The following is a 27,970-nucleotide window of genomic DNA, read 5'->3' on the forward strand; positions in this document are numbered from 1 at the left end:
TAGGCTATAGTGCACACGCTTCTGGTTGAAAGGTGAAATCCTGCCTAGTTTATGCGTTGGATTTCAGATCATCCCGTTGTTCCAACTTGGATGGCCAGACTTTTCGCTCCGCAATATTTGCATAAAGAGAATGTAGACTTCCCCTAATTTGCATAGAAGTGAACATTTCCTGAATGAACCGAAAGCAGGTGTGACGCTGTTCAGGAAGAGACGCGTACAGGCTCTAAACAGGTAAGAAACCGACGAACCTGTAATCATTAAACGAGTCAATTGATGCATAATGTTTGAACATAAAACTTTTGATCTATTTTAAAATAAAATGTTGCCTTGAACTTTAGAGTAGGCTACTACTGTATGTGCTTTGATGATTGGGATTGTTTCATAAAGAGAGGTCAGTTTTCAACTCTGGCCTCACACGAGGCTTCATGAATAGGCTAATTTATATTTTTTATTTATAGCACCATGTTTTGATTCATCTAATTATCTGAACGGTGTTGTGTGATTTTGTGTTATTTACCCAATAGATATCACAGTCTGAATTCAAGAATACGGGAGAAAAGCAATGGAATCTTCTCAAGGTAAATCTGTTTTGGAAAGCTTTATTTTCTAGTATTCATTCCAGCAGCATATTGTATCACATTACAAAGTATGAATATCACCAAGCCTTCCAGAATATTTCACCCCAAAATAACAATAAAATATTTTACATAAAGAAATCCTATTTTACAGGAATATGTGAATTAAATTCTATGAATCAAAAATATTGAGAATTACAAACAAATGTTAAACTTTCAAAATAAAACATTAAAACACATTATGTTTTTAATTGTTATTAATTTTCTTTATGAAAAACATTCATTTCAGTTAATCAGACCTGTATACATACATGTATACATGTTTCTCAGCTGATTTTGGTTATATTTAGTTGGCTATATTTTACAGTGGAATTTATGCCGACCCATAACAGTACCAAATAGGAGTGTCACTAATCTTATGTAACATTTAGTAACTTTAGAACCATGAGTCCATACTAAGATTCCTTCATTCAGTGATTGAAAAAATGACCACTCTGCCTGCCAAATAACAATTACCGCAACACTAAAACCAGCTGAGAAGTGTACAAGCAAAGGTCAGGATCAAACACATAAAAAAAATCAATAAAAAATAAACAAATCAAACACATTTGATCAAAGCTTATTCACTTATTCATAATCACTTATTGTTCATAGTGCAAGAAATTAACTCTAACAACAAAATCAAAGTCATTTATTAATACACTGTAAATCATGCTTATCAGGTATGGGCAGTATTTATGATACATGTATTTCAAATACAAAATAGTATTTTGTAATTTGTATTTGATAGGGTTGATTAAAATGGCTTTGTATTTTGTATCAAAATACTTTAGTGTTTTGTATTTTTGTAGTTTTAAAATACTGTAAAATACTTTGTAAGAAGTCTACATGATGACATCATAAAAATGCGGCCTCTGATTGGTGCTTACTCAATAGTTTGCCCAGACTTGTTGAGTTCAGAACAGATGTTAAGTTTTGGTGTGCGTTTTAATAGCCTAGGCTAAATAGTTTACCAATTTACATAATGTTCTTGAAAATTATTATACTGAGCAGCAGCCCCCTATGATTAACAATCAAATGATTAATTAGTAGGGCTGTGTATTGCCAAGAATTTGGCGATACGATACGTATCACGATACAGGGGTTACGATATGATATATTGTGATATATTGCAATACTGTAAGAAAGGCAATATATTGCGATATTTCTTGTTTTTTTAGAAAAAGGATGTCATTTTAGAAAAAACAGTCATAAAGAACACACCACTATATGCATAAAACCTTACAAACAACTTTATTCGTATTAATCAATACAGTATCATTTGCATTGATATCACTAATCACTATTAGTGATATATTGTGCAATCTAAGGGAAAATAGTAAAGTGACTGCAGGATTCTTTAAGTGTATATGTTTTAAAGGTTCACAGTATAGCAGTTTTTAATTTCTAAACTATTTAACAACTAGTGCATAGTCCATTTCATGACTGAATGTCTGTTTGTTTTATATTTAATACTGTAAAGCAGTCTAATGTATAGTGCTATTTAAATAAACGTGCCTTCACTGAAGTGCTGAACAGAGCAAACATATCCACATCACTATGTTCAGATTTCTTTATGTTGTCATCGCTGTCATTTTTGTTGTGTTTTTATTTTGTTACTGAGAGGAAAACGCGCAGTACATAACATTACTACATATTCTATCTAAATGCCTCTCAGCAGCGTGGATCGCGTTGGGATGTTAAGTGAGCTCTCAGATTCAATGCGTTTCCCGAGTTTTGGATTTTAACATGGCCTATTTTGCAAACAACTGACTCTTGTCGATCTCCTTAGTGGGTTCTTTATAGTTGAAGCCAAAATCAGTCCACACTTCAGCTCTGTATACCGCTGGAGCGCAATAATTCTATCGTCTTGTGAGCTGGGTTTGCAAATGCTAACGCTAGTGATGCACCTCACGCTTCTCCGGCTACGCGTCAGTTTACGTTCTGAGATAACACTGCCATCTAGCGGTTGGGTTTTATACAGTCTGTGGTTTAAACCAAACACAAAGCCACGAACCTTGAATGTAAATAAATAAATAAATATTGATACAGTGTTTTTGAGAATCGATACAGTATCGCCAAACATAATACCGCGATATTCACGTGTATCGATATTTTCTTACACCCCTATTAATTAGTGCTATGAATAGAGGTGCCATCAGTTGTCTTCTTATCAATGACTTGTTTGTCATTGAGTCAGTGTTGCTGATGCAAAGTAGGCCCTTTGTTACCAAACACCAAATAACTAAATTAGGATACAATTATGAGTCATTTGCAAACAGTTAAACATTAAACTGTGGGTTACTATAAAACTAACCTTCATCTGGGAGATCACAGGGATATGTGAATATTTGATCTGTTAAAGCCACAATATGTACATTTTCGCCGCTAGAGGTCACTTATTCGGTGGCTTATCCTTGTTTTTGTGGAATCATGGGATGTGTTGTCTTTACGTCTACAGACAGTGGAAAAGAATCGGGATGGGACTCAGAAATCATGTTTATGGATGAGAGTATTAACGTTACTGTAGTACGAAGCAGAGCAGGGCCGAGTGATGTTGGAGCTGAACGAGACCGCTGGAGCAATTGCTAAAGAGAGACGAACGCGACAAGAGAGACAAACGCGTCTCGAGAGCAGTGGAACTTTTATTATGCCACAGTCGCCGGTCTAGCGTATATGGGGTAACGCAGCGCTGTTTATCATATTAGATACATTTGTGTTGAAAGTTGTTAAAATGCTACTCTGCGTTTGCTCAGTGGCTGCTATGAGACACTTGTTGCACACTGCAGTAAGCTAGATCGATATTAGTCATGGTAAAACATGGTACTCGCGGGAAATCAAGAAAACGAGATTTAAACAAGAAGCTGTATAACATGATTAGTTTTCTGTCGATTAATGAATCCAAACAGTTCCTCATCTGTCTAATAAAACATATAATATATTACATATAATATGTTTTATTAGGCAGATGAGGAATATAAAGCGTCTTTGGTGTTTCCATGGTTTCTAAAAAAAAAAAAAAAAAAAACGGAAATCGAGGGTAACACTGGTATGATGTCATTGATAGGTGACGCACGGACACAGCCCGTGTCCTGGTTAAAATTGCGTATTTCTCTGGATTTAAACATTCTTGGAAACATTTGGGATAATGTAAGTACACAAGTCCATAAAATATATAGCATTGTTCTAGTGGTTTTTTGATATTTTAATCCAAAAATCCTACTGTACATATTGTGCTTTTAACTGGTGGCATATGTCAGATTTATTGCATGAGAAAAGCTGTCAAACATTGTTTATTTAATCAACTGAGTCAGTGTAATGGTGAAGGGATAGATCAAATAGGCTAATTGAATTTCATGCTCCCTTGTAAAAGTATTTTTTAGTATTTTTAAAATACAAAAATACAGTAGTTTATTTTGATACATGGTGTGGTGGCTGTGTTTTGTAGTTTATTTTGATACTCTTAAAATGAAGGTATTTGGTATTTTATTTTAAAATACATTTTGATGTATTTTTGCCCAATCCTGATGCTTATAGGCAGTAAGCCTTATGTAGGTCATACAGTACACAACATAAATGAATACACCCCATCTAAACAAAGAAGCACTGTTAAAAAAAATGCTGCTTGTTAAATTTACTTAATTACAATAAGTTGAAGTAACACTATTTGCTAAACATTTTGTTCCTACTTAATTGTCCAATCTACTTAAATAAGTAGAACTGAAGTTTACTTTTTTTTTTTTGTACCTAAATCATTTTTGTAATATTAAAGGCACAATATGGAATTTTTCGCCGCTAGAGTTCACCTATTCAAAACAAAGGCGTAGCTTGATGACGCTGAGATTGAGCGCAGAATCATGGTAGATGCCGTCTTCAACTCACAGCCGGGGGAAAAGAATCCGATTTGACTCAGGCAGAAATCATGTTCATGGATGAAATTATTAACGTTACTGTACTATAAAACAGAGCAGGGCCGAGTGCTGTGGGAGCTGAATGAGTCGCCGCTTCCGTATGTGGGGTAACTCAGTGCTCTTTATCATATTAGATACATTTGAGTGTGTTGAAAATGATGTTATAACGTTACTCTGCATTTGCTCGGCTGCTATGAGACACTTGTTGCACACTGCAGTAAGTTAGATCGATATAAGAATATCATATTAATATAATAAAAAAAAAGAGATTCAAATAGTAAGACTAAACGTGTTGAGCTATATAACATTGATTAGTTTTCTATCTATAAATGTATCCAAACAGTTGTTCCCTTGTTTAATAAAACATAATATATTAAAGGGTCTTTTGTGTTTCCATGGTTTCTACAAAATAAAACCAGAAATCGAGGGTAACGCAGGTATGATGTCATTGATATGCGACGCACAGACACAGTCCGTGTCCTGGTTAAAATTGCTTATTCCTCTGGATTTAAACATTCTTGGAAACATCTGGGATAATGTAAGTACACAAGTCAACAAAATATATAACACTGTTCTAGTGTTTTTTGGATATTTTAATCCCAAAATTTACATATTGTGCCTTTAACTGAAACTAGCAGTGTTCTCTTAGTATGCTTTGCATAGGGCCGGATCAGGAGAGTACATGTTGTAATTAAGTATTATTGAGTAAAGACTTGGAATAGGCTACACAAAAAAACTTTTTGTGGTTGTTTAACGGGGGCAATGTTTTTTTTCCTTCAATTTTTTTCAAATAAAAAATCAGTCACTATGCAGACTGCACACTGATATGCAGTGTGATTTGAACACATTTACAGTGCAGAACAAACAGTGCAGTTGCACACTTGTAGAATATTTTGTTATAAATACATTGTTTTTCTTGGATATTTTTCTAGCACAATCACAAGTCCGTAACTACAGTACAACTGCTTTAATCTGCTACTACGAGTCTCAAATGCTGTTTTTCGCGAACAAATGACAAGTTCCACCAAAGAATGTTTCAAGCGCTCTTATTTTTACAACCCATATTTATAGCTGCGTCTCAATTCAAAGACCGATTGCATCACCCTGCTGCAATAAAGGCTGTCCCAATTCGAAGGCTCCTTCAAATGCTTCCTTTGTTTGAAGGATACAACAGATGATGGATCCTTCGTGGCCTTGCCTACCCCAGAATTCTTTGCGCACCGGTGACGTCAGGATTTTTTTGAGAGAAATTGAGAGAAAAACTATTAAACGTAAGTACTGGGTTTCAGTTTACTCAAATATCTAATGATACAAATGTAAAAAACAAAACAAAAAAACTTTAAATCAGTTCAAATGTTGACATATCTTACTAAGATGTGATTATATATAGTTTATACACTTTATTATATGCAGCTTTTTTTAATTCACAAAATTAACGGAATGCGTAGCTGATATAAAAAATTGGACGAATTTCGTACTACTTAATTCTGAAAAAACATTGATTCTAATTATTGGTCCAAAAACCTCTGCACGTAATAACGTAGAATACGTCTCAGGTTACGTATGTAACCATAGTTCCCTGAGAAAGGGAATAAGACGCTGCGTCCGATAGGGCGTGATATTGTCTGATGCACGACTGTCAACTAGTCCAATGGCGAGAGCGAACGTCACAGGCGGATGACGTCACGACCAGGAAAGGATAAATACACATCTGGCGAGACCGGCTTCAGCTCAAACTGCAGAAGCAAATCGATCACAGGGATGCAGGAAGTATGGCAATGCGACGCAGTGTCTCGTTCTCTTTCTCAGGGAACTATGGTTACATACGTAACCTGAGACGTTCCCTTTTGAGGAAACTTGCGCTGCGTCCGATAGGATCACTTTGGGAACGATATACCAAAACGCCATAATCACAAATACCTGTGTGAAACTCTGGCACACTTAAGACAGCAGAACCGATGATCCTGGAGCTGCGTCCAGGTCAAGGTCATAATACCTCACAAAAGTGAGTGGCGAGGACCAACCAGCCGCATCGCAGATCTCTTTGAGGGAAACCCCCGAAATTAAGGCCTTGGAGGCCGCCATACTCCTAGTCGAATGTGCTCTGACAGCTAATGGGCACTGCTGGCCAGAGACCTCGTAGGCGAGTGAAATACCCTCGACTATCCACTTGCTTACAGTGTGTTTAGATGCTGGACGACCTCTGTTATGTGGTCCAAAGCACACAAATAACTGGTCTGCTTTCCTCCACAGGGCAGCTCTGTGGACATATGTGTCCAGTGCTCACACTGGACACAGCAGATTCAGTTTCTCCTGGTCTGGGGTAACAAATAGAGGAGGACAAAAGGCTTGCAACACAATAGGCCTTGGAACATTAGTCAAAACCTTCGGAATATACCCAGGTTTGGGGTAAAGGAAGGCTTTGACCATCTCCGGAGCAAACTCAAGACAGGTCGGGGACACTGAAAGAGCCTGAAGGTCTCCTACTCTCTTCAGGGATGATATGGCGAGAAGGAAGACAGTCTTAAGTGTCAGGAACTTATCTGAGCCTGACTCAAGAGGCTCAAAAGGAGCTGTAGATAGGCCTTCTAACACAATAGCCAAATCCCAAGCAGGGACCCTCGTGCGCATCGCAGGCCTCAGCCTCTGGGTGCCACGGAGGAAACGAATAACTAATGGGTTCTTCCTAACAGTAGTACCATCCACATGGGCATGGTAAGCAGATATAGTCGACACATACTTTTAGTGTAGATGGGGTTAACCCAGAAGAGAAGTGGCACTGTAGGAACTCTCGGGCGGTAGACTGGATCCAGCTGTCGTTCTTGACACCAGGAAGTGAACAGTTTCCACTTCAAGGCATATAGTTTCCTTGTGGAAGGAGCTCTGGATTGAAGAATGGTCTCTACAACCTCAGTTGAGAGACCAGCTTCTATGAGTTTGGCCCCCTCAGAGGCCAAACCCACAGATTCCACATTTCTGGACGGGGATGCAGAATCGTGCCCCCCGCCTGAGACAGGAGGTCCCTCCTGATCGGAATCCAAGGTGAGCCATCGAGAAGAGCTATCAGGTCCGAAAACCATATGCAACTCGGCCAGTGAGGTGCTACTAGCAGTAGACTTACCCCTTCCTGGCGAATTTTCTCCAGAACTCCCGGGAGCAGAACAACTGGGGGAAATGCATACAGATGCAGCCTTGGCCACGTCTGTATCATGGCATCCAGTCCCAGAGGAGCTGGATGTGTGAGGGACAACCAAAGTGGACAGTGCGTCGTATCCTGAGACGCGAACAGATCCACTTCCGCTTGGCCATAAATCTCCCATCTGAGCTTCACCACCTCTGGGTGAAGTCTCCATTCCCCTGGCCTCAGCCCCTGCCTCGACAGAATGTCTGCTCTAATATTCTGAGTCCCTGGAATATAGATAGCTCTCAAGGAGAGCATCTTCCCCAGAGACCACAGGAGGATCTGTTGCACAAGTTTGTTTAATGTGCGCGACCGCAGACCCCCCCTGCTGATTTATATACGAGACCACCGATGTATTGTCTGTTCTGACTAGCACATGATGGCCCCTCAGGTCTGGAAGGAAGAACTTCAACGCATTGAAGACTGCCATCATCTCCAGGCAGTTTATGTGCCATGAGAGCTGATGACTCTTCATCGATATAATTCAGGATGCGTATGCCCTGCAGCCTGAGCAGGGCCAGCGCTGCATCTACGCATTTCGTGAATGTGCGGGTTGAGAGAGCTAGGCCGAACGGAAGAACCCGAAATTGGTATGCTTCGCCCCCGAAAGCGAACCTCAGGAACTTCCTGTGCTGTGGAAGGATGGAGATATGGAAGTTGCGTCCTTGAGATCTATTGTGACAAACCAATCCTCGAATTTGATTTGAGTCGCGATTTGACTTATCGTCAGCATCTTGAATTTTAGCTTTTGTACGCTCGATTCAGATGATGTAGATCTAAAATAGGGCGCAACCCCACATCCTTTTTTGGAACCAAGAAATACCGGCTGTAAAACCCCGACTCCCTGTCGGCAACTGGAACCCTCTCTATAGCCTTCTTTTGCTAATAAGGTTTTTATTTCATGTTCCAACACCAAAGCCTGCTGTGGAAGCACTGACGTTTGCAGCACTCCTTTGAATAGAGGAGGACAGCACCAAAACTGGATTTTGTAACCTTTCTCTATAATTTGCAGGACCCAACGTGAGATTTTTTGAAGAGATTTCCACTCTACCAGAAAATCTACTAAGGGAACCAGCCTCTCGAGGCTGGCCTCTGGTGTTTTCTTCACAGCACATTTTTGATGTAAATTTATCCTCCTCAGAGGATGTGGCGCAGTATCGTGTTGATGTGACGCAGTGCCGTGTTGTTCTGAACACTGTGTCACTAATTCGGTGGGAACCGCTGCGCCCTGAAGCACCAGAGGTGGCAGGTGTAGGGTCTGCACAGTATCAAAGATGAGCAGGTCCCGCCATAAACCATGTTTAAGTCTCAATTCACGAAACTTTGGTTTGTAAATCGTACATTGATTCCGGCTTGGCAGACACTAATGGATCATGAGACTCTTTTTATGACTGGTTCGATAAACCCCTGAACATCTCCTTCGCGATTTCAAAGGGGATGCGGACACCACGGATCAGGTTGCCCGCATTCCAAACAGCCATAAAAGGGAAAATACACGCACGCACCCCCAGACACACACACAAAGACCTACATAAAGACTATATGCACACATATGATTGTACCTGCAAATATGAATGTATCTGCCATTGTAGTGCTTGTTGCATGTATGTGTTACTAGTGTAGAAGCGTAGAATTGACTGTAGTAGGTTAGTTTTCATGTTAAACGATAATAGTAGAGTATAAAAATGTATCTTCTTTAGATGATGGGCGACACCTGTCGAGTTTGAACTCTCCGTAAAGCTGTGAGTCCGAGCTATTCACTCATGTATGTTGCATTTCTGTCAAACGCATCGTTCAATTTTTAATAGTACTATGAAGAAAATACACCCAAATATGACATACTATAAATTATGCAAATTAATCCGTGAGACTGGACAAAGGAAGGTGGAAAACTGAAAAAATTGCAACGCTATCATTGGCGGACGTTATCAAGAAGGCGTTCTGGTCTGTTGTCTTTAAAACACCATGACACGCGTCTCTTGGTTGCACAAGTTTTCCTCTCGTCAAGTTTCCTGCCGTCGAGACGGACTCTCTTCTTTATTTTCCGGTCATATTACTTTCCAGTTAAACCTTCGTTTGAAAAACCCGCCGGAGAAACAATCTCCTGAAGAAGGACCATCACCAAACTGAGTGCTCTGAAACTCTAAACCACAACACCAAACCAAATGCAAGTATTAACTTCTTTAAGATCTAATAGATACTGAGTTTCCTTGTTGGCTCTCAAAAAGGTTTACTGCTGGTTGTAATTTGCCATTCTTTGATCATCTCTCTCTTTCCTGCCTTTTTACTTTCACTTTGTATATATTTGTGTCTACTTGTGTACATTTAGCCGTATAACCTCTGTATTACCCGTTTCGTATATTGAACACATTGTATCCATGCTTGTTTGTTCTTTACTCATTCAACAAAATCAGGTCACTTTAACGTTTTTCGATCGCTTTATGCTTTGATGCTATAATAGGAAGTTATTCTTGTGGCCAAAGAATAACTCCGTTATAATATTCTATGAGAAGTTAACTGTTTGCTGGACAAACATAGTTAATAATTATCTCTAGATAATTATTAAACTAGAACTAATCGTATATGTAATTGATTATAATTCGTTGTAATTAATTCACAATATATGTTTAATTCCCCCTTGGGTCGGTATATGCATCATCATAAATCATAAAGCTTTATGATTTATCATATTCATATATCTAACCCATAAATTGATTAATAACTGTACAACCGCTACACGGGGTTGGCAGAACGGCCCCCTGAGGGCCACGAGGTGGATGCTGCTCACGCCCAGCAGCCCCAGAAGGTGGATGGTGGCCTGGTAAATACTTTTTGAACGCCTCCGCCTGCTTTTTAGCTTCCTGGAACCTGACGACGACAGATGTGACTGCGTCGCCGAACAGGCCAGATGGTGCAAGCAGGGCGTCTAGGAGAAAGGCCCTGTCTTTCTCCTTTAAATCAGACAGATTAAGCCACAGCTGCCTCTCTGTCGCCACCAAGGCCGCCATAGACCACCCAACAGCTCTGGCTGCCTCCTTGGTGGCTCTTAGAGACAGATCTGTGGCTCTACACAGTTCTCGAACTGCGTCTGGGCCAATTCCCTCCCCGCCATCCAAATCATTTCAACAGGTCTACTTGGTATGCTTGCAAAACATCCATAGTATGCAAGCACGCACCAGCCTGAACTGCTGCCGTGTACGCTTTAGTGGTTTTGTGGGAAGCGTGGGGGCCTTCAGGGACGATGCTGAACCCGGGGACAGATAACTCGCAAGCGTCTGTTCAACCCAGGGCATCGCCCCATAACCATGCTCTTTCAGCCCTCTTATATTGGAGTAATGTTTCACATGAGGGCTGAAAAGACGTGATGAATATGGCTTTTTCCATGTTCTAGATAACTCATCATGCAAGTCAGGGAAAAAGGGAAGGCCCCGTGGTGGAGGTGCTTTATTTGATGACAAAAAGCGCCCGTCCAGTTTGGGGGGGGGCCTTCCGACACCAGAGAGGGGGCGCGGGATCTGCCAGGTGAAGGCTGAGAAAGAGCCAGGTGAAGGCTGAGAAAGAGCACTCGTGCCCGTCTCAAACCCTGCTGACAGATCCATCTGTGAGCCCCACGACATCTTTCATGGTCCAGAGCATTGGGGAACGCTTGCCTGCGCACTTTCCTCGAAAAGTGCAAGGCGGGAGCGGAGCGTCTTCAGGGGAAGTTTTTCACAATGCTCGCATTCAGCCCCCTCAAAGGCTGAAAGAGCATGCTCCGCTCCCAAACACATCATGCACAAATCGTGTGTATCCCCACTCGAGGGCAGGGAGGAACACACGGTTTAAATGCTTGAGTGTTCGCCATTATAACTGTGATATTGAGCTGTATGATAACGTGACAGACAACAATAAATAGACAAAGACAGTTTCACATAGAGCGCTTTTGCTGAGGCAGAAAAGCTGAAGCCGGTCTCGCCGGATGTGTATTTATCCTTTCCTGGTCATGACGTCACCCGCCTGTGACGTTCACTCTCGCCATTGGACTAGTTGACAGTCGTGCATCAGACGCTATCACGCTGGGGGCATTCCCAAAGCGATCCTATCAGACGCAGCGCAAGTTCCCTCGAAAGGGAACTACTAACACTTGATGGATGTTCTGTCAAGTCTTCGTCGTCAGTTAGGAACCTGGGCAGGGCCGCATTAAGACTACAAGGGGGCCCCAGGGCTTTAACTCTTGAGGGGGCCCTTCATCCACCAGAACTATTACCTACATTCACTCAATCTTCTTAATCACAAAGTGCAAGTTATCAGCCTTTTATTTTGCATGAATAAATGCCATTACCAAAACATCTGAACCTATAGGTCTGTTATAAAATATAAATATCACTGCATGAACTACATATTGGCACATAGACTACTTACAGTAGCCTACTTAGAACTACTGCCTATATCAACTCAATCTTCCTATCAAATAAATGAAAATGTAATCAGATCATGGGGGCTAACTTACAAAGGTTTGCTTAAGCTTTTTTAGGACACAAAATCCCTTATGATGTAGGAAAAGTTCTATTCCCTCACTACGACACTTTCGATTGACATGCGTGTCAGAATAATTCTTTCTTCTGCCATTGCTGTTTTTTTGTTGTTGTTTTTTTTTTCAGCTTTGAAAAAGAACGTTCTACATATGTATTTTTGACTGGTAAAGTTTAAAAAGCTCATATATTTCATATTCTCGAGATGTTATTATGACATATGATGGTCTACCGCTTACAGCGCATGTAGGAAACCAAACAAATTACCATATCTGAATATCCTGAGGCTTCCTTAGCACTTGATACATGATAGTGATTAGAACAGTAACAATGGCATCAGTTTTACCGTATCAATAGAGTACCTCAGGGATGACGTCTTTTTGTAGGCAAAACCCAGAAACAAGTTAGCATTTTAGGACTTCCGATTCCATCGCCCTAAAGTCTTTGGGTTTTTTTAATGGGTTTTTGCTAAATCACCTGAAATAAGGTCTGTGGTTAACAAAGCCTCTAAATATTTTCACGTTTTGATCTATGACATAAAACAAACCAGTTATAACCCGCTTGTGATTTTTTTTTTAAAACCTTTATTGTGTCTTAAAAACAGCAGTTGCTAACAAATTGCTAAAAGGGACTACTTCCTTTGATGGAGACTTTAGACGTCATCATGAAAAACAGGACATTTGGACAGCATTTCTCATGAAAAAGTGGATAAGTATTCATACACAGCGCAGATCATAATCAGCGAGCATGTTTTTAAATAAAGCTGTTTTTTAAATAAAGTTTGAGGAAGCTTGGTGGTGGTGACGTTGATCTGCGACCATGGTGTGCTGTAGTCCATTTATAGCCTACTGTTAGCTTTTTATATACGACTTTTTTTAACCTTCAAAATTTAGAAATGTTGTGTTAACTTGTAAAGATTATCTTGATAGACAAAACGTGTGTCATAACCCTTTGTTAAACACAGATCTTATTTTTTGCGATTTTTCCAAAAGTCTATGGGAAAAATCTTTCGATCAAGGGAACCTGTGCGCCGCTAAATTCCGGGTTGGCCTACAAAAACACGTCATCCCTGAGGTACTCTATTCCAGCATGAGTCCTCGTCTTTTGGAAGTGCATGCAAAGTGGATTTGCTTTCACACTGTAAAGATGTCATGTCAACATGTCAACAACACAAACCAAACTCTTCCAGTCTCAGCTACAACAGTGTTTGAAGGTGGGTCAAAATAGATGTTGTTCGTAAGCAACTGGCTGCCATTATGCAAATTTTTACATTGTTATGTAGGTTTGTAACAGGAAATGAGACTGGAATTGCTGACGACTCATTTCGGCAGTTCAGAATTAATTCATTCTTTAAGGAGAAAATTACTTTTTTTATCCTGCACTTTGATCTTTAAAACAATGTGACAAAAACACACACAAATTTGACCCAAATGTTTAATGTCATGATTGTTACCATCTATTTACATTAGTTTATATCCAGCTGGTCGCTTTTATCGATTCTTTATGCAGCAAAGTTACATATTTAAATCTAGTGCCATGAGAAAGTATATAAACAAATCAGAAATGCATTCGATTTCAGTTCTCTTTTTTATCATCACTGTAATACAATACAAATCTTATTTAAATAATAATCAGTGTTCTAAAATGGAAGCAAATAAAGTATCCATACATATAATATGTGTCTAATGTCAATGCTATGGCCTTTGTGTAAATATTCAAAGATGGTCATCTTTAAGCATGACTGTTTGAATTTATATGAAATGGTAACACTGTACAATAAGAGTCCATCTGTAACATCTGGTAAGGTTTATAAAAGTATTGTTCATTGTTAATTTCAACATTTCAACATTTTAAGTACAGTACCTCATTGACCATTTTCAGAAATGCAAACTGTATGCAAAACAATGATTTGTATTTTTGTACTTGAGACAGAACATTACTGATGACTGCAGGGTTCAGTGAGTGAAGGTTCGCACATCGGTCGAGAAGCGCAGTACCACGTTCTTTAAAATTCAAACACATTGTTTTCTTTGGGGCTGTTCACACAGAACGCGTTTTTCCATTCCAATGCACTACTTTTTCATTGTTTTTCTATGTAAACATGCACTAGAAGGACGTACAGAACTGTCTTTTCCAGCATCACCGGGCCCTCCCTCGGCCCTCATCTTAAAAATATATGCAAATTACAATGTATGCTCTCAATGACAAATGCAGAACAGTTAGTTCATATGTTCATGACCTCAAGGCTAGATTATTGTAATGCTCGTCTTGGTGGTTGCCCTGCACACTTAATAAACAAACTCCAGCTGGTCCAAAATGCAGCAGCTAGAGTTCTTACTAGAACCAGGAAGTATGACCATATTAGTATGACCAGAAAGTATATCTGTCAACACTGCATTGGCTCCCGATTAAACATCGTATAAATTTTAAAATCTTGCTAATTACTTACAAAGCACTAAATGGTTTAGCTCCCCCGCACTTGAGCGAGCTCTTAACACATTATATAGTCCTTCACGTCTGTTGTGATCTCAAAATTCTGGCCAGTTGATAATATCTAAAATATCAAAATTGACTGCTGGTGGTAGATCCTTTTCCTTTTTAGCACCTAAACTTTGGAACAGTCTTCCTAGCATTATTCGGGAAGCAGACACACTCTGTCGGTTTAAATCTAGACTAAAAACACATCTCTTTAACTTGGCATACACACAACATTATCTACTTCTATAATTCAAATCATGTAAATTGTTAGGCTGCATAAATTAGGAACACTTCCCATAACATCTAATGTACTCGCTAGGCATGTAACAGTATAAAATTTTCATGTTGCGATAATTGCTGAAGCTTTTATCACGGTATACGGTATTATCACGATAAGCTGCAATAATCCTGGTCCTGATCTGTTCTGGATCTGCTCCAGAACCATGCTGGATCTGGGCCTGCTCATTTTGTACACACACACACAAAGTAGTATACATATCTAAAATTTAAAGTATCTGCTCATACATATTAAATATATTGTTGTCTTTATGCCATTATTTTTTCTGTTAAGTTTTAACATGGAGTGATTAGAAAACAAAAAGGTGAAAATACTGATTTAGGTGTATATACACTTACTTTACCGAACATTTTTTTCACTAAAATACCACCCGATAATCTAGTGTTTGCGCTAACTCAGCAGCCACTCCTTCACTGTCTGTAAACATACATTCAAAATAAAATTGGACACAAGAGTACATTTGACATATTCAAGGGCTTTATCTGTTAATCCATCTTCCATTTTTAGCATATTAAAACAAATGAATACATAAAACAATGCAAAAACAGTGCCACTGTGGATTTTCTTTCATTTTGATAATTTTTGCACAAGAATTCAAATCATAATTTATATACAACACATAACTCTACTTGCAATGCTTACATAATATTCACTTAAAACAGTGCTACACAAATAGTTAAACAATCTCATAATGTTTCTCATTGTATATTTGAAAGAACATACTTGAATTGGTATCTATATACTGTGTAGTGACAGAAGTCTCATGAATTGATTCATTCTAAAAATGTGGTCTTGAGCAGAAAAGAGGCAGTGGAAAGCTGCAAAGAAATGCAAACAAAAATATAAAAAATGAAAAAAATAAATAATTTCAGCTGTAGACACATCAAGTACCATGCAGGACGGGTAGGAAATCCAAACCACTTTACATGTTCTGTGCTGTTTAATTTCCAAGAGGGATCTTTTCATTTCGTCATTTAGCAGATGCTTTTCTGCAAAGCGACTTACAAATGAGAATAGTAGAAGCAATCCAATCAGCATGAGTACAACAGTATGTAAGTGCCGTGTCAACTCAGTTTCATCAGTAAAGTGCAATTTTTTTTTTAATTATATATATATATATATATATATATATATATATATATAGATGGAGAAAGAGTATAGAAATCAAAAAAAGTAAAAATATAAATAAAAAGTTCTAATATTACTGCACTGTAAGACCTTGCCGGGCTTTTTTACAGTATAATACTGGCAACACTGTTGCCAGTGATTTACTATTGATTGTACAGTTATTTACTGTAATCTACAGTATGTTACTGTAAAGATACCATGCACTATATTAAACTCGTGTTATCTCATTTCATTTGCAGTAACCAAATGCCTCAAATTGTCAGACTGCCATTTAAATTTACAAGATAATTTTTATTACATGCTAATAACATGAGCATATTATTACTATGAACTTATTTCTTTAGAGTTCACGTAAACCATTTTAAATAAAAAGATTTTTTTTCACTGCATCAGCAACCATCTGTTAAACAAAACAACATACAGCATATCACCAACGCCTCTTGATCTTCTCCTAAACTTAAGTGCAGGCTCTACTCTTCAGCACAATGGTGACCCACAAAACTCAATTTTACAGTAAACTACTGGCAACAGTGTTGCCAGTATAAAACTGGCAATAGTGTTGCCAGTATATAACTGTTTTTTAACTTACAGTTAAAATACTGTAAGTATGTAACTGTTAAAATACATTTTGTGGGTGTGTCTTTTTATCTTAGACCTTTAACCCTTTCAACCCCACAGGAACATCCTCTAGTGTCCACACTACAGAGTAACACCGAGTTCAGACTGCACGATTTTCAAAGTAGTCAGGTCACTGTTCTTTTCACACTGCATGACTATATTGGCCAGCATTCAGTCGCTGCTGTGTTCAAACTGCACGATGGATCAGCGACAGAAGGTTTCACACTGCATGACTTTACAATAGAAAAATCGCCGACAACTCTGTCTGGCACGCAAACTACGTTTCACAACCAAACACACGCGAGACATGACAAGGAAACAAAGCGATATCACGCAAGCAAGACCAGAGTTCTCACGTGAGACTGGCCCTGCGTCTCAATCTCAATCAGCTCCCTAGCTCCCTAGGTCGTGAATCAGTATATAATGAAAGTGAATGTGGCTGATACCCTAATCAGTGCCCTGACTACAGAACTAGGGAGCTGATTGAGAAACACAGTGGGATTATTTTTAAAAATAGTAGCCCGCAAGAAGCTTGAAATACGAATTGCCTGTGTGCTGATTTGCAGCGAAAACAACATAAGGAAAAGAAGAATATGGAGGAGGAAATGTTTGGGGAGACGCGAGGAACAAGGATTGTGTGTTCTGCAACGAAAGTTGGAGCTAAATACATAACTTTTCAATGTCCTGCTGTTGCGGATGGTCAAGCAAATGTTTGTGCTTTGGTTCTGTTTGATAGAATTGTAATGTTTATGTGTACGAAGCCATGTTTGCTGATATTGTGGTCTATAACTCCTCCCCAACCTCCCCGCTGCTCTGTATCTTGCTCTCTCATTGGCTGTCGGTCATCGCCGATGTAGTTTTCAATCAGAACACTTTTCACACAGCAGGATTTTGAATCGCTGACAGGTCCAGATATTTAGCATGCCAAATATCTCACAGGTGTCGGCGACTCGTCGGCGATTCTCTCAGATCGCGTCTTTGCTCATTCACACTGCGTGATTGTCACTCGCGTGAACGAGCACCGATTTGCCTGTGATTTCGGGCATTTGTCGTCGATTTCTCAAAACCTGTCGGCGAGCCAAAATCGGGGCTAAAATCGTGCAGTCTGAACTCGGCTTAAAAGTAACATTGACGCTGTGTTGCAGTGAGATAATTAAGTTAATATTTAAGTGATGATTGAGCATTAAAGATGAACACCTGCTGTTAACAAGCAGAACCACTGAAAAGAGGAACAAGAATGGAAAAAAAAAAGAATATTGAAGATATTATAATAATAATAATAATAATAATAAATAATAATAATAAATGGAGAAAATAGAAGAAACTACAACTACGAGCAGAACTACAACTATCTTCCAGCCATTACACATTATTACAGTTATTACTGATCAGATTAACTTTATTTTTACAAAAGAGATCTTATTGAGAATTAACAGAAGTTTGGATGTTTGGTTTGATGCCACCATTGAGGAGATCAGCGTTTGCTTTAGTTGAGCTCTTGACCCATGACCATTTTAACACATCAGTTTTTTCTCTGGCTGCTTAAACTACTTTTGCAAGTCACATTTGTTATGGTGGAAACAAATGTGGGGGAAAAAATAAATAAATAATAATATCATTGAGTGCCGATAACTGTGTATTGTTGAAGACATAACCATCACAAAGTCTCTTGATTCACAGAATACATACTGTGTTTTATCCATTGTTAAATTATTAACAGACTAATATTTTACATTATCACCACTGTGAAACTAAAGCAAGAGTTCCAACAGCAATCAACTAAAAAGAGTTTATTTTTAAACACCATGAACAAAAAACAGCTGCAACATTTTTTACACACACACAGATATCAAAAATCAGTACATCAATCTCAACAATGGTGGCAATAAAAAAAGGACCATTCAGCTGCATAATTTATTCATGCTGCAGTGCATGCTGGGAGTTTTGTACTATGCTGGCATCCAGCATGCATTGCAACATTAAACTTTTGGATGTCACCATTGTTGAGATTCATATTCTGATTGTTGATGTCTCTGCTGTGCAAGTTATGCAGGAACTCAAAATATGTTATGCATTATGAGACTTATATATTCTCCTAAATAACTGATTACTGAAATGTTGCTGGTTCTTACACTGTTGAATCACAGATATAGTTTATCTGTAGTATATAAAATACCCATTAAATCAAAAACTAAACACAGAAGTCCAAGATGATTACAGAATCATCACAACAGCCAACAAACCTGATCAACTTCATGTTGGCTTTTCCTACTAGATCAAATGTTGTTTTATAAACACTCAGTTACAGCAGCCAGAGAAAGCTAATGTAAAAGCGTCAAGAGCCCAACTAAAGCAGACACTTGTCACCACGATTATGACTGCAAACTTCAATAATTTTTTGTTTTCAATAAAACATCAACATCCATATCTGTTAATTCTCAACAAGAACTTCTGTACATGTATGAAAGAAATAATGTCAAACTGAAGTCAGTTTGTAGTTCTTGTGTTTCTGCTCGTGTCATTTTTCTGGTCTTGTTTCTCTGTCCTTCAGTGATTCTGCTTATCAGGTGTTCATAAAGTTTCTGAATTCACTTCTTTTAATTAACTCTGTCAAGTGGACTATATTAGTGAACTAATGTAGGGAATAGTGAATGAGACTATAGGGTGTGATTTAGAACACATCCTCTGAGTGTCGACTTTGAGTGATGTTAACTCACAGTATATTCCTGTAGGCTATTTTCTCAAAGATGACAGAATATTACCCAGAATGCATTGTTTTCTACAGTATATTACTGTTTTAATGGAAAATGGTTTGTTATTGTCAGAATTTGGCTGTTTTTCTACAGCAAGGTCTAACAGTGTAGCATGTTGCTAATGTACTGTTAAATGTGGTTAAAGTTACCATCGTTTCTTACTGTATTCACAGAGACAAGAGAGCCGTCGCTATTTTCATTTTTAAACACTTGCAGTCTGTATAATGCATAAACACATCTTCATTCTTTATAAATCTCTCCAACAGTGTGTAATGTTAGCTTTAGCCACGGAGCACTATCAAACTTGTTCAGAATCAAATGTAAACATCCAAATAAATACTATACTCACATGATCCGACGCATACATGCAATATGCATGACAAACATCTTGTAAAGATCCATTTGAGGGTTATATTAGCTGTGTGAACTTTGTAAATGCACTGTATTATATAGTCGCGAAGCTTGGGGCAGGGAGCGCGTGATTTAAAGGGGCTGCAGCCTGAATTGGTGCATAGTTAATGATGCCCAAAAATAGACAGTTAAAAAAATTAATTTAAAAAAGTCTTTGGGGTATTTTGAGCTGAAACTTTACAGACACATTCAGGGGACACATTAGACTTATATTACATCTTGTAAAAACTGGTTCTAGGGCACCTTTAAGCAGCACAACTGTTTTCATCATTGATAATAACTATCAAATATCAGCAGTATCAAATCAGCATATTAGAATGATTTCTGAAGGATCATGTGACACTGAAGACTGGAGTAATGATACTGAAAATTCAGGTTTGATCACAGGAAAAACATATATTTTAAAGTATATTAAAATAGAAAAACATAATTTTAAAATTTAAAATTTCACAATATTCTATTTTTTTCTGTATTTATTATGAAATAAATGCAGCCTTAATGAGCATAACAGACTTTGTTCAAAAACAGTAAAAAATAGTAATGTTTTCAAACTTTTGACCGATAGATAGATAGATAGATAGATAGATAGATAGATAGATAGATAGATAGATAGATAGATAGATAGATAGATAGATGCCTTAGAACTGTAGATTTCTGCAATATGGACATTACTTTGTTACAGTCTCCTGAAAATATATTACTCTTTCTTGTAATGTAGAAACATGCATTTTTTTGTCAAGCTTCTTTGAAGCTATATTTATTGAGAAAAATGCTATACACAAATAAAAGTTAAATTAAATTAAATAAAAACAATACTTCAGATGTCATTTTCAGTCATTTTTCATTACTCAGTAATGTTTGACAATGACATACACATTCATACATACATATATGTGTTTTGTAATTTTTTTTATGTACAGATGTTCAACCACTTGTTTTGGTAGGTTTCTATATCAAATAAAATAGAAATGTTCAGGTTAGAAGCCTGGGCGAATATATGTCAAATATGTTATGTAATTTGTAGACGGTCCCTTAAAGATAGTTGATATCACCACCATCCATAGAAATCAATGCTTTTTTACGCTTTTATAAAACAACGATTACAAGAGAAAACAGATTTGTAGCTGATACTCATGCTTCGCAATAATAATAATTTACTCATACGAACCTCTTTGCATACACCGTTTAAACATTTTTGAAAGCAGAACTCTGAATATGTTCCAATAAAACCAAATTTAGCAGTACTTCTTACTTAAAATAATTAAATAAGGCAGTGCCTTTAAAAGTTGTCTGAATCAATTAAAATGTATAGTCAAGATTATTGCTTACGTCTATCATGCACCAAACACAAACCTCTCTCTTTGTCCAATTGTTTTGTTTTCTCAGACCCCTGTCCACATCTTAGTATGCCTGTAGAGACTGATGAGTCTATGACTTTGTCTTCTCTCAACCTGGTCTGGCCTGCATGCCAGCAGTGCCAGTCACACAACACTAAAGAGGCAGGCACAAGTGCTAGATTCAGCCCTGAGATGTGTGTCCATGATGTAAGCAGGCTGGATTATCTAGATGGTTGCTGTGGGCTTACTCCTAAAGTTTTAAGGGTTAGTCCCTTCAACAAACTCTCCATAAGTGATTCACAACACACAGCGAGTCCTGCGGGCCTGCCCAGTCTCTACTTGCCTCAAAGTTCAGGAAGACACATTCAGAGAGACTGTAGAGCCCACATAGAAGATCTGAGTGAGGACTTCTCAGGCATCAACATTCAGAACCGCTGCAATTCCGCTGTCCTATATTCAAGCGCCCGAAACCCTGTGAGTGAGGATGAGGAGAGTCTAGAAGAGCCTAGTCCTCTTCGTTCTGACCTGGGTGAGAATTTCTGCAGGTATTCTCCACCAAAACATCCAGGATTTTATGGTATGTCTGTTACTGGTATGATTTAAAGGGTTATGATATGAGGAATTTTCTTTAATCTGGTTTTGACATACAAGATTTTTTTTACAGAAATTCTGTGTTGTAAAAACATAAAACTTTATCAATTATGTTAAAATCTTTTAATCTTTAAAAATGTAATAAAATGACATTTGAACAATTCCTTTTATGGCATAATAAAGTGCTGGATAACAGGTTTACTGTTAAAATTAAAACATGGAAGAAAAAATGTCATCATTATTATTATTATCTCTTTGAGAAGTACATTCTACTATGCAACAGTAATATATTTCTCACAAATTATTCAAGTTAAACTGAAATTTTACTTTGAAGACTTTTATGTTATTACCCCAGAGGTTTTATATTAGAAATAAGGTCAAATAAATCTTTTAAACTTTTAAAATCATTATTTACAGAATTATGCATTATAATTTGCATTATTATTTACTTTGTTTATATTAATGTTACAGCTGGTTGCAGGAAGGTAACACAGACGAGGAGAATATATCTAAATATCAGTTTAATACAATAATCCACAGGAGAACAGGCAGAGAAGTGCAACGCAACATAGTCAAATGGTGAACAGACAAAGACTGAATGAACAGGAGGAACTAAATAGCAAACATAACAGGGTTAATTAATGGGACACAGGTGATGCAAATGAACTAATGATGATGGCAGGAAACAGAACATGTGATCAATGAAAACAAACTGAGAGTCCATAAACTGAAACAGAAACTAGACAGACTGTAACAATTAATACAGTCACTGTGATTTTGCCAAGCAAGTCTGTTCCTGAATCAACATCCTTACCATATCTCTACCCCTAAACCTAACTCTACCCATAAGTTATACCTAAAATCAGAGGGAAAATAATAAAACTGATATGGAAGCACATAGATGTTGATCCAGGAACATGATGCACTTGGTGAAATCACCTTCACTGTATTGACAGATTGTGGTAAGAGAAAATTATCAATGAAAATATTCAGTGCTAAAGATCTCTCACTTTTATGGGATTTTTTATTTTTTATTTATTTATTTATTTTTTTTGAATGAAAAGTGCTTTTATTTAATTAATTTACTTATATTTTTGACCAAATTTCACATTCATAATGGCAAGTTTACTGATAAAAAACTAAACTTTATTTCACATGTTTATTACCCTTATTCTGATTTTTATATTTTAGATTTAGCTTGGCTGACAACAAACACTGAAAAAAATAACTTAAAAGATTCAATTAATAAAATCCTTGTAACAATTTGCACTATCACGTTTTAAGTAAATTTTACTGCTACTGCTCTGTACAACTTATCTGTTATTATCAAGTAAAATCGACTTACTATTGAACTTAACATTCATAAGGAAATTAGGTAAATAAAACTTAATTATATTTATTTTTCACATATATAATTAAGTAAAATCTACTTAACTAAGTTAAATAAATTTAACAAAATTAACTTTTTACTCAAATAATATAACATTGAATTAAACCATGCTTTTAAAGTGTATGCTTTACTTAGAAACATTTAAGTAAATGATACAATAGATATCATGCAGACACCATATCCGTGTATACATATGGTAACATTCGATATATCGTTTTTGAGTATAAATATTTCATTTTGAGTAGAAAATGAACTGTCAGATGTAACAAAAGCAATGATAAAACAATGTAAATACAACTCGAAAACAGCAAAAAAATCAACCTCATTAATTATTCATGCCCCAGTGCATGATGGGAACACCAGTATCAGAAAAGTTGAGTAGGTTGTACTTAATTTTATATCATTGATATGAGTACAAATATAGAATGTACTTTGTTTTTTCATTCTTGCCTGAACTATTTCATGTAGAAATTACATGTTTTTTTCTGTAGTATTTACTTCACCACAGAACAATTTTTATCAGTGTATGCGGATTCAAACGCGCTACACTTTTAGATTAAAATGTACTTAATATTTCTAGGTGTAATGAATCGTCACAGAGGCTTGGGTCCATTTGCATGCTTTATTAAACACTCTTGTGGTCGTACAGGCAGGGTAGTTCAGGAGCAAACAGGAATAGCAAGGGACAGGCAGAATCGTAATCAAAGGACAGGCAAAGGTCAGGGCTGGCAGATAACACTCACAGATCAGTATACAAAGCACAGGTCAGGGGTAAGCAGAAGAGGTTCGTAAACGATGATCAGCGGGTTCAGCAACAGGTAAGCAGTCAGACAATAGAAGAACGCTCAGAAATGTACACCTAGGCAATACAAGACTTTGTGTTTAACTGATGTGCACGAGAGTCTTTTATAGTCCAGTAAATGAGCTTCAGCTGGCAGGTGATTAGTCCAAGGTGGTGGTTTATGGGAAATGTAGTGTGTGTGTGTTAGTACTCGGGTGAGGGCTCCCTCCGATGGCCAGAGGAGGGAATCACGGAGTTCGTCTCTGTGACAGAGCCCCCCCGTGAGCACCTACTGGCGCGAGGAGGCAAGCAACGCCGAAGTCTACCGCGCGGTCGCGGAGCTAGTCTCTCAGGGTGGTCCCGGTGGAATTCTTCCACTAGGTTTGGGTCGAGGATATCATCCGTGCTGACCCATGAACGTTCCTCGGGACCATAGCCTTTCCAGTTGACTAAGTATTGAAGGATCCTCCCTCAGCGTCTTGAGTCCAACAGTTCTCGGACTCCGATTTGGAATGGACCAACGTACCTTGGGCTAAGTTTTTTACAAGGTGTCTGGAGGTGTAGATCCCAGGTAGATAGCCATACCCACTGGCCTGGACGGTATGTGGGACCTGGACGGCGGTGGCGATCAGCTTGTTCTCTTATTCGTCGTACAGCATGTTGCAGGTGAGTGTGTGCTCTGTTCCAGGTAGCCTCGCTACGGTTCATCCAGTCATTCACGGCTGGCACGTTGGTAGGTTCCCCGGACCAAGGAAACAACAGCGGTTGAAACCCCAGGATACACTGATATGGCGTTAAGCCAGTAGCGGGTTTACGGATCGAGTTTTGGGTGTATTCTGCCCACAGGAGGTACCGGGACCAGTCGTTCTGATGGAGGTTGCAGTAAGAGTGAAGGAAGCGGGTGAGTTCTTGGTTAAGGCGTTCGATTTGTCCGTTGGATTGTGGGTGGTAACCGGAAGTAAGGCTAACGTTGATGTTGAGAGCTTGGCAGAATGCAGACCAGAGACGGGACGTGAATTGGAGACCGCGGTCGGAGACAATGGCCGCATTTACACTGCAAGTCGTAATGCTCAGATCCGATCTTTTGACCATATCCGATTTTTTTTGGACGATGTGCTTACATTTCTTTTAAAAGTGACCTATATCGGATGTCTCCTTTTTACACTGCACTTGGCGAAACGTACCAAAAATAGCCTATATGACGTCACAGATCAATTTCAATGGTACATTGAGCTTAATTTATTGACATGAATTCATATAGAAACCCTTTTAATGCAATAGTTACATCCCTACATAAAAATAATACAAATTCTTCACGACAGTATACATACGCAGCTCCGCTGGAAGCGTGTGAGTTGAATAATACTCAGGTACGGGTAGATATTCACAGCTTCATGGGCTCGAATCCGCCATCCTATACAATTGTTTTTTGTTTTGTTTTTTGTCATTAAAACAAATGCATTCATCAGTGATTGTATATCAAGGGCAGTTGCAAGTTTGTGTGCTTTTTATTTTGTGGTTTCAATGGAACGAATAGGGACTGAAGCGCTCGTCTGTGCACGAGCCGTCGTCACTGACAACAGCGGCAACGAGCACTCAGTGTGATTTCAAGAGCAACACATTTCAACGTCGGATCGCCTTTTATTTAACACAAACAAATTAAATTAATAATCTGCCAGTCAACTAGAGATGTTCCGTTTGTTATAGCTATGTCTGTACCGCAAAATGTTAAAAAAACCCTCACTTTTCAATGACGCAGGAGTCGCATTTACAGGGGAACATCCGATCTGTCCGCTTACACTGCAGGCGCAAACTCACGTATCCGATCTGATTTATAACCACATATGAATGAGGCCTGAAACCGATCTGTGAAAATCGGAATCCATGCGCTTTTTTCCTGCTTACACGGTCGTGACTCATATCCGATCTGTGCCACATGGGAGGAAAAAATCGGAATTGGGTCACTTAAACCGTGCAGTGTAAATGGGGCCAATGTCTTCAGGTAAACCATAGATTCAGAACACCCAATTGCAAAGGTGTTCCACAGTCTGCATAGCAGTGGGGAGTTTGGGCAGAGGAATGAGACGACAAGCTTTGGAGAATCGATCAATTACTGTGAGTATTGTGGTATAGTTGTCAGATAGTGGGAGGTCAGTGATAAAGTCAATGGCAATGTGGGACCATGGGCGTTGAGGCAGTGGCAGTGGTTGAAGCAGGCCGGCAGGTAACTGGTGTGATGGCTTGTTGATGTTACAGGTTGTACAGCGGTGAACGAACTGGGCAGTATCCTTGGTTAGTGTTGGCCACCAGAAGCGGTTTCATAGAGAAGGTGAGCTGTCGCCGTTATTCCGGGATTACCAGAAGCAGGTAGGCTGTGGACCATTTCAAGCACACGAGTTCTGTAGTTCTCTGGAACGAAGACTTTATTAGGTGGGCAGTCCGGTGGGATCTCAGTTTGGGTGTTGGCCTCCTCTAGCTCGGTCATGATATCCCACTGGATGGGAGCAACGACAAGAGATTTGGGTATCACAGTCTCTGGACTTTGATGCAAAAGCTCACCTTCGTGTTGCCGTGAGAGGGCATCGGCCTTGACATTTTCGACCCCGGTCGGTATGTGACCATGAAGTGGAAGCGTGAGAAGAAGAGGGACCAGCGGGTTTGTCGAGGGTTCAGTCTTTTTGCAGTTCTGAGGTACTCGAGGTTCTTATGGTCAGTCAGCACTGTGAACGGATGAGTCGCTCCCTCCAACCAGTGCTGCCATTCCTCAAACGCGGCTTTCATGGCAAGTAACTCTCTGTCCCCAACGTCATAATTTCGTTCAGCAGCATTGAGTTTTCTGGAAAAGAAAGCACATGGATACTGTTTAGGCGGATTACCTTGCCTTTGAGAGAGTACGGCCCCAAGACCAGTGCTGGATGCGTCGACCTCCACAGTGAAGGGTCTGGATGGGTCTGGATGATGCAGAATGGGTGCTGTGGTGAAGCATTTCTTGAGCTTCCTGAAAGGCCTGTGTAGCATCGAGAGACCACTTGAGGTGAGTGTTACCTTTCGTTACCATGCTTGTGAGTGGGCAGGTGATGGTACTGAAGTTGCGTATGAACTGGCGACAGAAGTTTGAGAACCCCAGAAAACGTTGCATCTCCTTGAGCATCTTGGGTTGCAGCCAGTTCAAGATTGTTGACACTTTTTTATCATCCATGGCTACCCCGTCGGGACTGATTATGTAACCCAGGAAGGAAACTGAAGTCTGGTGGAATTCACACTTTTCTGCCTTTGCATAAAGTTAATATTGAATCAGACGTTTTAGTACCTCTCTGACCTGTTGAACATGTTCCTCCATGGAATCGGAATAGATCAAGATGTCGTCTATATAAACTATCACAAACCTGTTGAGCATGTCCCGGAAAACATCGTTGATGAAGGCTTGAAAGACGGACGGACTATTGACCAGGCCGAAGGGCATAACAAGGTATTCATAGTGGCCGTTTGCTGTGGAGAATGCTGTCTTCCATTCGTCTCCTTCCTGGATTCGGATTAAGTTATAAGCACTGCGAAGGTCCAACTTGGTGAAATACTTGGCGGAACATAGCTGTTCCAAAGCAGCAGGGACCAATGGAAGAGGGTAACGGAATTTGACTGTAATCTTGTTCAGACCTCTATCATCAATGCAGGGTCTTAAGCCACCATCCTTTTTTCCAACGAAGCTGAAGCAGGTGAGGTAGACAGGCGTATGAAACCCTTTGCGAGTTCCTCCTCAATGTACTTTTTCATTGATTCGGATTCTGGCTGAGATAGGGGAAAGATTCGACCCTTAGGCGGAGTGGTTCCTGGAAGGAGATCAATCGCACAGTCATATGAGCGGTGAGGAGGTAATTGTAATGCACGCACCTTACTGAAGGCCACAGTCAGATCCTGATATTCTTTGGGGATGTCGATGAATAGAGCGGTTTCAGTTTTCAGTGTTTTGG

General features: G+C 39.0%; 1 protein-coding gene across 4 annotated transcripts in view; it reads left to right on the forward strand.

Annotated features, from left to right (window-relative positions):
• LOC125261223 overlaps positions 1–27,970 on the forward strand; it is a 54,835-nt gene continuing 26,865 nt past the window's right edge. The window contains exons 1-3 of one of the 4 annotated variants that reach the window (XM_048179839.1): positions 1–231; positions 525–578; positions 21,290–21,817. In XM_048179839.1, the coding sequence (XP_048035796.1) occupies positions 563–578; positions 21,290–21,817 (544 nt within the window). In that variant the 5' untranslated portion in view covers positions 1–231; positions 525–562. The other 3 variants (XM_048179840.1, XM_048179838.1, XM_048179837.1) reach the window with 3 other exon arrangements.

This window comes from Megalobrama amblycephala, unplaced genomic scaffold, assembly GCF_018812025.1.
Source record: "Megalobrama amblycephala isolate DHTTF-2021 unplaced genomic scaffold, ASM1881202v1 scaffold373, whole genome shotgun sequence".
NCBI classification, from domain to species: domain Eukaryota; kingdom Metazoa; phylum Chordata; class Actinopteri; order Cypriniformes; family Xenocyprididae; genus Megalobrama; species Megalobrama amblycephala.